At 34.8% G+C, this 12,654-nt stretch overlaps 2 protein-coding genes across 17 annotated transcripts in view; one reads left to right on the top strand and one right to left on the bottom strand.

Moving 5' to 3' along the window:
* Positions 1-12,654, top strand: part of ANGEL2 (angel homolog 2) — a 137,399-nt gene that overhangs the window by 18,498 nt on the left and 106,247 nt on the right. For 7 of the 15 annotated variants that reach the window (XM_021007789.2, XM_021007793.2, XM_021007796.2 and 4 more), the window contains 4 exons: positions 2,886-3,012; positions 3,338-3,398; positions 3,908-4,080; positions 5,874-8,096. In XM_021007789.2, coding sequence (XP_020863448.1) covers positions 2,886-3,012; positions 3,338-3,398; positions 3,908-4,080; positions 5,874-6,025 — 513 coding nt within the window. In that variant the 3' untranslated portion in view covers positions 6,026-8,096. Of the gene's footprint in view, positions 1-2,885; positions 3,013-3,337; positions 3,399-3,907; positions 4,081-5,873; positions 8,097-12,654 lie in introns of those variants that run through there. The other 8 variants (XR_013487307.1, XM_078156319.1, XM_078156320.1 and 5 more) reach the window with 4 other exon arrangements.
* The window catches only part of VASH2 (vasohibin 2), a 47,141-nt gene continuing 45,990 nt past the window's right edge, over positions 11,504-12,654 (bottom strand). For both annotated transcript variants that reach the window (XM_078156323.1, XM_021007810.2), the window contains exon 8: positions 11,504-12,387. In XM_078156323.1, the coding sequence (XP_078012449.1) occupies positions 12,315-12,387 (73 nt within the window). In that variant the 3' untranslated portion in view covers positions 11,504-12,314. The remainder of the gene's footprint in view (positions 12,388-12,654) is intronic.

A 12,654-nucleotide genomic window follows, 5' to 3' on the forward strand; every position in this document is an offset into this window, starting at 1 on the left:
TTTTTATAAACTCTTCCAGGAATTGTTATTGGGTATGTGTCCAATTAGCATTTTCCTTTGAGGCTTTTTTGATAGCTGTTTTCATATTGTCTTCTTCTGAGTTTATATCTTGGTCTTCTTTGCCACTGTAGTAGTGGTCAAGTGGTCAAGTTCTTTTGTTGTTGTTGTTGTTAGCCATTTTTCCAGCCTGTTTCTTGACTGTGAACTTTATGTTAAAGTTAGACTTTGCTCCCCTGAGAGTAGGGAGACACTATCCCAAGCTTCAGGCTTTTTTGTGCTGCTGTTTTCAGAACTAGCTCTGGGGGTCTGCAAGTTTTTGGCACTTCCATGGTGGTATGATCCTGGGAGAGGTATGGTCACTGACCTCCTAGTCTGTGCTCTGAGTCTTTACCCATGAAGGGCCTCTGATCCCCTGTAGCCACAAATGCTAGTGCTTATCTTTGCTTTGGAATTGTGACTAAAGCCTCTGCTCCCTTGTGGCCAAGCACCAGTGCTCCTCTCTGCCCTGTAACCATCACCCAGAGCTGCTTATGGGCAGTACAGTTGCCAGTCAGCACCAGCTGTACCCACTGCCAGCAAACGATTTCCTGTAATCTTTCTGACCAGTTGTTCAACCCCCTTACCATCTCTGGTTTGAGAACTACCAAAGCTACTGTTGCTACTGCTTTGTGTGTGGGGGGCTCCAGACTGTCTTCAACCGGGCATCACAGGCTTCTCTTACCAACCTCTTAAGTTTTCTTAGGCTGAAAAAAGGTCTCACCCTGACATTTTGTTAGCTCTGCTACTCCCAAGATTTGATTTGAAGCATTATTTTAAAATTATTTGGAGGAGTATATTGGGAGACTTCAACTGGGTAACTACCCCCAGTGTGCCGTCTTGGCTGATGACTGTCTCTTTGTATCATTAATTATATTATGAAGAATTAGTGCCAAGTTATTGGGAAGGGCATTTAATTCTGTTCCTTTTGCCTTATGTTTTTGTGAGGGCAGGGGCAACGTTTCTTGAAAACCACTGATAATCCAGTAGCTTTCTTGTCAACAATTTTAACCCTTCACCAGAATTGTTAACAAGTAGCCAGGTTGGTTAGTTTGATATTCTTCACCCCAAAGCTGAGCTTTGAAAAAAATTAGGGATTATAAAGTGGAAAGAGGAAAGAATTCAATCTAGGCATGAGAGACAGCCTATGATGGAATATTATGTGTGAAAAACAGCAAGAGGTCCAGATTGAGTGTCCTAGAAAGTCTATGAAGAGGAAGTAATGACTGGAAAAGTAGGTTAGAGGCATTGTGTAATGGGCTTTATATGCCAACAGAGGAGTTTGTATTTGATCCTAGAGATAATATCTGTTGGAATTTATTGAGCAGGGGAGTGACATAGCGGGCTCTGTGCTTTAGGAGTATTACTTTTGTATTTTTTCAGAGGATGTATTAGAGAGGGGAAGAATTTGAAGTGAGGAGACCAGTTAATTGACTATTGCAGTAGTTCAGAAAACTAGTGATAAAGGTCTGAACTGGGGTAATTGTGGTATGAGTGGAGAAAAAGAAACGGATACAAAATATGTGGAGAAGTAAAATCACTTGGCAATTCTTTAGCAATGTTGATTTAGAAAGAATGAGAAATTGAAGACATGAACCTGGATGACTGGAAGGATGCTCGTGCCTTCCATGGAAATAAAGATGTTTGGAAGAGGGTTTGGTTTTGGGGAAAAGCTAATAAATTTTGTTTTCAACATATTGAGTTTGAAGATACTATGTGACATCCGGTTGGAAATGTCCAATAGGCAGTTGACGATAAGGGACTCTGAAGTTCAGGAAAGAGACTAGGCCTAGTTAGAACTAATAAAGTCACAGAGAAGAGAAGAGGGCCCAGGACAGAGCCTTGGGGAACACCCACAGTTAGAGAGGGGGCTATAGATGGCCTTCCAGTAAAGTAGACTTGAAAAGGAGAGGAGAAAGTAGTGACAAATGTTGTAGAGAGGTCAAAGCTTTAGGATTGAGAAAAGTTCATCATATAAACCAATTAAAAGATCCTTGGTAACTTTGAAGAGAGCCATTTCATAGCCGAGTGATGAGATTGTAAACCATATTACAAAGGTTGAGAAGTAAGCAAAAAGGAATATATTTAACTCCTCAAAAAACTTTTAGGTGTACATTTTGAGAGATGGCAAATCAACTTTGAGTAAATCCTCAGAAATTAAGAATGGAAGCTATAATGTAGATAAAGAAAAGAAAAAGAAAAGGCATTGTGTAGATAAAACTACCGTGTTTATACCTTTTTTAAATCATTCTCATATTTAAATAAAATACTACATGAGATAGAGGAAAATGTTGACTTTTCAAATGTAAAAGTTTAAATTATTAATTTTGAGCAGATAGAGTTTTGAGGTATTAAGCAATTTAACAAGTTGTTTAATAAAGATTGCTTTTCTCATTCTGAGATTCAATTTCATGTTACGTACTTTATTTATATAGCAATTTCTTTGAAATTAAAAAAATAACTATTTAAGAACCTTCACCAAAGTCTTAAAGACCTTGTGCCTCATCCTGACTTGATTATCCATGGTTCTTAAAGGCTGTGCCTGCTGAACAAAATTTTTTTCAGATCTGAACCATTTCAGATCTGAACAGGCTTTCACTGTGGTTTTGTTGATAGAGTATTTATCTGTCATCCTGAGATCATCCTAGCTAAATTCAGAGAGGTTCATCACCAGAAGATTGGCCAACAGTTGGTAATATTTTTTGGCCATGCAAGCTCATGAAATATTTATTGTTTACTGAGGCATAGGGGATGGAGGTTGCCATCTCCACTGGTGGAGGGAGTACCTACCCTGTTGAAGTATCAGATCTTTATTAAAGTACTAATAGTTTGTTGGAATTTTGTTTTAGGTTTCTGGTCAGGAGCAGTCTCCCCGGGGACAAAGAATTTTGTCTATTCCAATATGGCCTCCGAGCTTGGGTATTTCACAGAATTGTGTCTATGAGATACCACAGGTAACAAGAGTAGAAAAGGCAGGTAAGTTTTGACAATACATTAGGCTCTCTTTGTGTGTGATAGAAAATACAGATATATTTTTTTAGAGATTTCTAAATTATCTTCAGCAGTTAAAAAGTTGAGCTTCAAAAAAGTCTATAATAAATTGCATGTGATTTTGATTGTGTTTGTATTTTATTGCTAATCGTTAACCTTTTTTGAGCATCAATAATATATAGCTCCTTGGATGAAACACATAACATCTATCTAAAATATCACTTAAATATACTAGATGTATGTGAAAAGAACGATCTAAGAACATTGAACTCAACACACTCAGATTTTAATGTTTCTCTTGTTTTTATAGAAGAGATTGATGTGACACAAGAACATTTGGAAAAACCAGAAGTCCTAGTGGCAGCTAAAAAGTGAGTTCTGAAAAATGACAAGCAGTTTATTGACTTCTATTCAACTAAAGGCATGGGATTACTAGAGTTTAAATACATTTATTTTTTAAAACCTTTACACTTAAAACTTCTGTTGTAGTTGGTGTTATGCTTAAAGAGTAAAGAAAAAACTTATGGATAAAATTGAACAAGGAAAGATGTTCATTGAAATTCACTACCATTTACTTGCCATGTTTAAATAATAAGTAAAGTTGATTTAGCATATTGAGACCAGAAATGACTACTGAAGATATTTTGATTAGAAATAAACTGTATTTCAGTTAATAATTATGTGTAATCATATACTCTTTTATTGTTATCAGTGGGAGTTGGATATATCTGAAGGTAATTTATCTAGTGAATTTAGGGATTGTTGTGTACTTAGTGTTTAGAGATGTATATTCTCAATTCTAGTAGTTAAGTAAATATCAATTTAAATAGGAAAAGTTATGATTGACATAAAGAGGTTGGATGCATTTTTTTTTATTTAGATTATCTTCAAACTTACACCACCATTTTAGCTTGTCATCCGTATATTCACATTACCTTCCCAACACTGGAATTCCAGAAGTGACAACTTGTCATTCAAAAAATGCTGTAACAGTGGATTACATTTTCTATTCAACAGAAAAGGAAGCTATTAACACACAGCAAGGTAAAAAAGGTATATCTACTAATGTTTTCATCACAGAAGCATAATGGTTAGTTATTTTTTAATAACTCAGCTAGAAAAAAAGGTTCTGGGTTTAGATATTAAGTAATTCAAAATTTGACAGGGATTGTTCATTTATATTACTTGTCTGTTCATTTTTGGTTTAATTATATGCTGGTTAGGTGGGTTATAGAGAATTGCAAAACAGATGATCATTTTGGTTTCTTTCTTTACTACATATGAGGAAAATAAAGGCAGGAGTTAGGTGAAGATAGGGTTGAGTATTCCTGAGAGAGGTCATAGAAAAAAGAGGTTTGAGGGGAAGAGGGAATTAGATTATGCTAAGTACCGGTTGATTAAAGTATTTTGTAATGGGTTAGAGGGTCAATAACAATGTGACTGTTGAGGTAACATGAACCGTAACTGTGGGCATGAGAGGTAGGTTGTGGTCAATTTGAGTGTTACACTGGTACCATGAAGGTATGAAAAGAAACAGAGGAGGGCCTCCCAATATATCAAATGAGTGTTTTCTGAAGAATTTATGAAAGGAGATAGAAATAAATTGCATATAATGAGAAAACTTAGAAATCTGTACCAGCAGAAACATAGATGATATGACAGATCCATCAGAGCATTGAAACCATGAATCTTATTTTATGTGGGAAGAAATCTTTGTACTCTGCATTGCATAGACAACATCATCTGTAGTATTATGTTCACTTCTAGGTGCCACATTTTAAGTTGCACATTAACATGCTCAGAAGAAACTAACAAAGATAGTTAAGTAGTGGTGAGAAAGTGTTCTTAAATCTTGTCATATGAGGAATAGGACCTAATGTGTTTAGCTTAGAGAAGATGAGATTGTTTTCAAATATTTGAAAGATTGTCATATGGAAAAGCAGTTAAACTAATTCTTTGTATCTCTAGAAGGCAGTCACATCTGGGTGGGAAGGAAGCAAATTTCAGTTCCATTATGAGGAATAATTTTCTAATGTTGAGAGCTGTCTAAAAATAGAACAGTCTGCTTTCTAAGGCAGTCATTCTCCATCAGTAAATGTGTTCATCTAGAGAAGTATCCAACCACTTTTCAGGAGTGTGGTGGAGGGTAAAGGTTAGATTAGGGAAATTCTAAATCCCCTTCTGCCTGTATTGTATCTATAGAATAACTAGTGCTTTTTAAAACATTGTCTATCCAAATAGGTAGCCTTTCATTCTAAGGATTTTGGTCCAGCTTTCTCTGTGTCCTTCTCCTTTTTCATTCTGTGTGACTGTTGTTGAACTCTGTTGTTAGTACTAGCGCTTCTTCCCTCCCTGGTTAGCTCTGTAATCCTTTGGTTTTATGGGCCTTGCTACTTTGGCAGAATGCCAGTAGGTGGCGCAAGAGGATTGTGGCATAAAACCCCACAACTCAGGATTAAAGAAAATGACTTGTACTACTAAACTTGGCGTTGTGGAATCACAGAATAATTAATGAATGACATTTTTACGTTGTCCATCTTAAATGACTCTTTTTAAAAGTTTCCTATGTGTAAGTATTCTGTACTAAAGAGTATTTGCAGAGCCTGTTATAGGGAAAACTTTAAGATTGTAGGAGCATGAGATATAATTAGCTATGTTAATAATTACCCAGTAATAATATTTTATTAGTACTTGAGGAATTCATTATGCTGATCTTTTGGTGTGTCTCAAATTTTGGTGGTGTCTCAAATTACACTTGTCTCTGTTACTAGAATATTAGGGTTGTTTAGGCTGTGAAATAGTTCATAATTTTATATAATCTGATCAGTTGTTTTTTTCTTATGTAGGAACAGAAGTTGCTTTGGTTGGTGGCTTGAAACTTCTAGGTAGATTGTCACTTCTTACAGAGGAAGACTTATGGACGGTTAATGGACTTCCTAATGAAAATAATTCTTCAGATCATCTGCCTTTATTGGCCAAGTTCAGGCTTGAACTCTGACACTGTTTCTTTCATGCAGTCTTCTTCCTTATTATTCCATTCAAGGAATAACAGTTTGCATGCTGATTTTGTGTGTATAGTTTCTACAGACTTGGTCTTAAGTAATTATAGTAATTTGTGATTTAACAAAAAAATATAGATCTAAAGTTTTACATTAATGTCCTTTTTTATAAACTATTTGCCAGACTGATAAGAAAATGGCATTTTTTTCAGAGATGTAAATGCTTTTTATTGTAAATTTCAGTAAAATTGACTAGTTCTTAACAATTCACTTTCTTTAGTTGTTTTAGTAAAAAGTCATACACATTTGAAGCAAGCTTGATTTGAGTTCAAGGTAGCTTTCCTTTAATTTTGGAGAGCAGTGTTCTTTCAGACTACAACTAGCTACCTTTCCAGGTGCCCTCAGTTTTATTGAGAGGATCCCATAATTGTAGAGTACTAATTAGTTCAAGTCTGAGATTGTTGTGTGGGGAAATTATATTTACAGATGTCTAACAAAGCATGTTAAATGGCTTTTTAGAAAGGACTTCAAATTATTTTTTTCTTAAAAATACAAAATTATCATTCTTAGTCTTCGGTATGCTTTTGTTTTGCTGAGGAATGGTTTGGAAAATTCCTGAAAGGACCAGTTGCTTTACAGGTGTTCATTCTTTTAGGCCAGGGGTGGGGAACCTGTGGCCTTCTAGGTCCTTGGGTTTGGCCTTTTGACTGAGTTCAAGTTTTTACAAAACAAATCCTTTTATTAAGGAGATTTGTTCTATGAAGTTTGGATTCCGTCAAAGGGCCACACTTGAGGACCTAGAGGGCTACATGTGGCCTTGAGGCTATAGGTTCCCCACCCCTGTTTTAGGCTCACCTCTGGAACAGAATAGTCATCCTCAGACCAAACAGACCAGGGCTGCAGGCCACTTAACTGTCATGTTGCTGTTCCGGGCTTTCTTTTGTCCTAGTCGCTCTCAGGAAAGGATCAGCCCATTCCCCCTACCCTTTTTAGGAGGAACACTTGCTTTTATTCAACTAACTCAACATTCAGTAGACATTCCTTTCACTAGCAGAATTCCAACTTCTGCCTTCGGCAGATACTGTTGTAGTTATGGAACAGATTGCATTTTCTTACTGCTGCCTGAGAAATTTGAGGAAACCTGTGGATCTGTGGGTGGTGACAACTTTGTGACCTAATGGTTTTTCTTTGTTATTTTTAATTACTTTAGTTATTGTTTACTCATTTATTTCTAAGTTCTTGGGTGGGTTTTTTTTGTTGTTGTTGTTGTTTTGGATGAACCATGCATCTGCTTTTAAAAAAAGCCATATTTACTGCATATATTTTTGGATCAGATCAAATGAATGCAGAAAATAGTTTCCTAGGACTTTTGAATTCAAATGGAATTATACATGCACACACACATGTGTATATATATATATATATATATATATATATATATAGCCATTGAGGAGAAAATCTCCTTGTTTGAGAATCTGAATCCAAAAGACCTGTACTTTTTTAAAAAATTGGTTCTTTTAGTCTTATTTTTATGGCTTTCTTTTTTATCATTACCTTCATTTCCAAATATATCTTTTCTCACTCCCATACCCACTGAAGAATACCTTGTAACAAAAATTGAAAAAGAAAGAGGGGGGAAAAATGTATTCCAGCAGAACCAACCAACACATCAACCACAAGATCCTATACTTTTATATTAAGTAGTGTTTTGTACTTGTTATGAATTAACAATGAATTTCCTTTATATAGGATACTTCTGCCAAAAGATGAAAGCAGTAGGGAAAAAGTTTATGCTCTTAAAAACCACTTAGTTCAATTAATTTTTAAAAATAAGCTAAAAGATATACCCAACGGAAGTAGGCTTTAGGGAATCTTTGGTATATGAGGATTTGCTCAGTAAAAATTTTACCAGACTGCTACTTGTTCATGTTTATAAATTTATTGGGTTTTGAAGTAATATATTAACTGCATTTCTAGGGTTTTCTACATTTATTTTATGCTGTCAACTTCAGAGCACTACTGTGATACTCCATATTATGCAAGTTAAATACAGTAAGTATTAAATCAGAATGACGTCAGAATCTCATTTTGGTTTTGGGAAAAAATAATGGAAATGAGTTTGACTCATCATCGATTTTGGTTGTATATGAATGAACTAACAAGGACCTCTTAATAGATTTCTTGCTGTTTTGCTACCAAGTTAATCATAACTCAAACTGTGGTAATACAACTTTAAACGTTCTTCAAAATAATGTGGCGTTAGGCATTTTTTCATATAATACTTTACTTTGGCAGATTTAAGTTAGAGAATTGCACTTAACTTTAGTATCCTCACTGCAGAATGAACTTCTGTTTTTGGACTCAAGCCAAAAGCTCTCAGTAACATTCTCATTAATTATTTGAAGAATTAATTATCTACTTTTCTTTATTGTCCTCTTTTGGTAAATGGACATTTCAGCTCCTAGAAATTGGACCTTGTCTCCACCAGCTAATAGCAGCAAACCCTAATAATACTGAAACAAAATCCTACTAGATTGTTTCTGGTTCTGTATGCTTCATTAAGAAGAAGAGACAGTGAAACAGTATATGGTTTTTAAGTGAAGAGGAAAGGCATGGCTTGAAGAAAATGTTTAGGCTTTTACCTTGGGGTATCAGGATATTGTACATGTCAATTAAAAATTAACAATAGTCTTTGTTCTTAATGATTGGCTGTCCCACTAAAACAACTAGATAACCTGTTGAACTGTATTGTGTCCCAAACTGAAAGGTCAGTGGTTTTCAAGAGATCTGTGGACACCATAGTTGTACTCTCAACACTTTTTTGGTGGTGGTACCAGTAGAGAAAGTATGGACTTTGTGAATGTAGTAGACCATTGAGCTTTCCCAGGACCCCATTATTCTCTTGCCCTCTCAGCTTTTAAGATGATGCCAAATGATAGGTGAACTATTGGAATATTTAGTTGGAAAGATGACTTGCATGTAAAGAGGAGGTAAGATGGATAAAAGTATGTGATAAAGAAGTCTGAGAATTGACAGGCTATTTGAGTTTTACATGAAACTTAAAGGATAGTGAATTACGCTCTGTAGGTAGACAAAAACAAATCACGCCGATTCACATTTTTATAAGAACTAACCCCCTGAACTTCCAAGACATTTTTATTAAAGTTCCATGCTGTATAGAAACATACAAGTGATAATAAAAGCAAAACCTGAAACATGCACCTGTCTGGTATTCCCTAAAATACCATTGTACAGGTTTTCATATACCTAGAAAAATATTCACTGAAACAATCACAGTTTTTCTTAAGTATTAAAAAATGTGTTTGCCAGAACAAAGTCCAAGAGAATAAACAAGATTCTGATTGTACTTAAAAAAAATAATACAAGTTTTCACATGGCTATACAGTTTATAAAACATCAGGTGTAAGAAGACTGAATTAAATTTTAAAAGCTTTATTTACCAGTATTAATAACATTTTTTAAGAAATAATTGACTTAGAAAAAGTGAAGCACACATAATTTTAGAATAATAGAAAGTACTAAATATCACTTATTGAAATCAAGTGCACTCAAAATAGCACAAACCATACTTAAAATCAGGGTTTCTGATAATACATTTAAACTTTACATGTATTTCCATGATATGATTTGATAAATTTCTCTCTGGATTAATAATTTGTTTTGTTTGTAAGATTACAAAGCCTTGAGAAAGATACTTTGCCATACCTTAGGCTGGAGGCAATTAAATAAAACTTGATCAACTTGAGGTAAAACAACATGATTTTTCTTACCATTTTAATGTTTTCTAAATGTAAATTAATTTCATCTTTGATCTTGGAATATCACTACATATAGGTTTGGTGACTTAAGATATTGAGACTTGTGCTTTGTTCAAGCCTCATTCTATAACTCATGAAAAGGAAACTGTGTAAGTTCAATCCAATCTATTTCTGAATTGCCTCTTTTAGAAAAGAGCAGAATACAATAAAAAATCACAGTGATATATTGATTTAAGATATGCTACTGATTAAAGAATAGTTTTAAATGTATGTACTACTTACACATTTACATGACTACTTAGCCCTTACTTTGGGGGAGTGAATCTCCAAAGTGAGGAATGAATGTGGAGGACACAATTTATCAGTTGACTAGTTAAACACGTTGGCAGTTTTAAGGATTTCACATCAGCACATTAGAATCAGGATACATTCTTGTTTGTTTTTTCCCCTTCTATCACAAATGACAGGCTGTGCCACAATTTAGAATTGCTTCATACCCCTCTTAAGATGATTTGACACTTTAACAATGTTACAGTAAATCTCATTATAAACTCAAGATGAATGGCTTGCAACTTATTAAAAAGCATACACTCACCATCCTACAAACCTTCAAATGATGTCGATGAATATACAAAAACAGTTGTGCAAATATGAGGTGCCAGTTCTACAGCATTGTTTATGATCTAGTTACTGATGACTGTAATCTGAATTTTAAGGGCCATTGAGGCCATAAACTTGTCTTTTAAAAGGTATAGAAGAGTAACATTTTAAGATCTTCGACCTAATAGGTATTTTAGAAGAATGTGTGATTTTATTTTGCTGGCTCTTCTGCTTTTTAATAGTAGTAAGTTTTGTAATTATCTCATGCCATGCAATTTAGCCTTCCCAATCAATAATTGCCATTAATTCCAATTTATTTAAAGTAATCTTATTTGTACATTAATGAATGTAAGGAATATATTAATTTCTATGGCATTCTCCAAGTCATAATCAAGGTTTATGTTGATAAAGGTTCTCATTTTACCTCCTTTCTTACTCTTCTGGCCAAATGAAAGAAAGCAGAAGGGGAAAAGAAACCTTTTACTAAAAAAATAAGCTTTGTCTTCTACCTCTTACAACAGCGAAATCCATCTTCAGCTTTGACCTACTAGTATTGTATGTAAGTTATAACAAATTACTTAGAAATACTCTATAAGTCAGTGTGCTGCAAAAACTATACTCTATAGCCAGAAGTTACATGGTAATCCTGATCTTAAGGCCAGAAGTTAATGGATAGTGCTGAATTTAATGGATAAATATAGCACTACCAGGTGTTTTGCTGTACTGGAACATAAATGCTTAGCAAATATTCTTTATTTTTATCCTCAAAGGATTTTTAAATTATGTTCCTAAATTCATTCTACTTTGAGTAAATAGATGGAATGGTATTTATGAGCAAGGGTGACAAAAGATCATATTGTCATGTCTGGTCTTAATATAAGACATCAGGAAAAAATCTGTGCATAACAGCATTAAATCCTTTGGAGACAAGGCCTGGCTCAGTATCCAAATTAGATAAAACATGAAAAGAAAAGTCAAATGGTGCTTAAACCCGTTAATTCATTCTTGGCCTTGGCCTGCTAAGAATATATGCCACTGTCAGAGACAATCCTAACAGCACCAACTCTTACCTCAAGGAGCTCCCAGACACGTGGGCTTTTTGCTGGATTCTATAACATTTAAATGTTATTGATAGAAAATAGAACAGTGTTTTGTTTTTTTTAACCCATCTGTCAGGGAATGCCTTCAAGGAAGAGAGACAGGATAGTCCTGGAGATGGTTTCCAATGATGCTAGTAGAGTTCCATTGCTTTTGAAGAAAATACGTGCATATAACAATACCTTAAATTTCAATATAGGCATGCATGATGAAAGCTTCTGAATACAAGGAAATTCCTACTATATAAATGTCAGGGAAGCAATACAAATCAATTACCAGAAAAATTTAAATACCATCAAGTTTGCATATCTATCAGGTATTGAGGTAATATAAATGCTTTTAAAAACCACACCTACCTCTGCTTCAGTTATTGCTGAATATTGCTAATACTGATCATGAGTTAGCCCTTCTGTGTGTGTGCCAGTACTGTCCAAACACCAAAAAAGGGAGAAGAGACTTCATAAACTTGTGTCTAAGGTTACCAGTGTAGCACAGGATTCAGCGGCAGTTAAAGAGAGAGAAATTATATGGATCCGCCATTGAAGTAGTTGTCCTCTCATTTTGGAGTAAAGGAGATAGTTCAGCCCCAGGTAGGGCTTATCATAATCATAATTATTATTTTTTGTCTTTTCATGGTTGCCACTTGATAATTTTTTTTAAAAAGTATATATTATCACCCACTTACACTATTTCTAGGCGACTTCTTAAAAATAAAATTCACAGAATCTTGATAAAGAGTTGCAAATCCTCCCAAAGATGCCATGTGCTGGGTAAAGTGCAGACAGAAGCACTGATGGCCATTGTGGCTTAGTTAAATTCGGATCTGATAGCCTACTTCATTCAGAGTACTGAGGTCGGGTACCTTCTTATTTGGGAGTGCAGGCCTAAGAATAAAAGAAGGAAGGGGGAGAAAGGTAGTCAGCATCTTTGAACAGGGCTTTGTTCTTGAGACCCTCAGGCTCTTATCTACAATACTTAGTACCTACCACAGATTTGGGGGACATACTTTCAGTGTCAAGTTACAGTTTTCAAAGTTGATTATCCTACTTCTCCTAAGACTTGTCACACTAGCTAAAGTATAGCTCTGGCTAAAAGCCTTGTAAAGCCCTTAATAATAAAATAGATTTTTGTGAAAATTACAGAAAGAGCCA

The sequence above is a fragment of the Phascolarctos cinereus genome, unplaced genomic scaffold, assembly GCF_003287225.1.
Source record: "Phascolarctos cinereus isolate Bilbo 61053 unplaced genomic scaffold, phaCin_HiC Scaffold_5;HRSCAF=322, whole genome shotgun sequence".
Classification (NCBI taxonomy): domain Eukaryota; kingdom Metazoa; phylum Chordata; class Mammalia; order Diprotodontia; family Phascolarctidae; genus Phascolarctos; species Phascolarctos cinereus.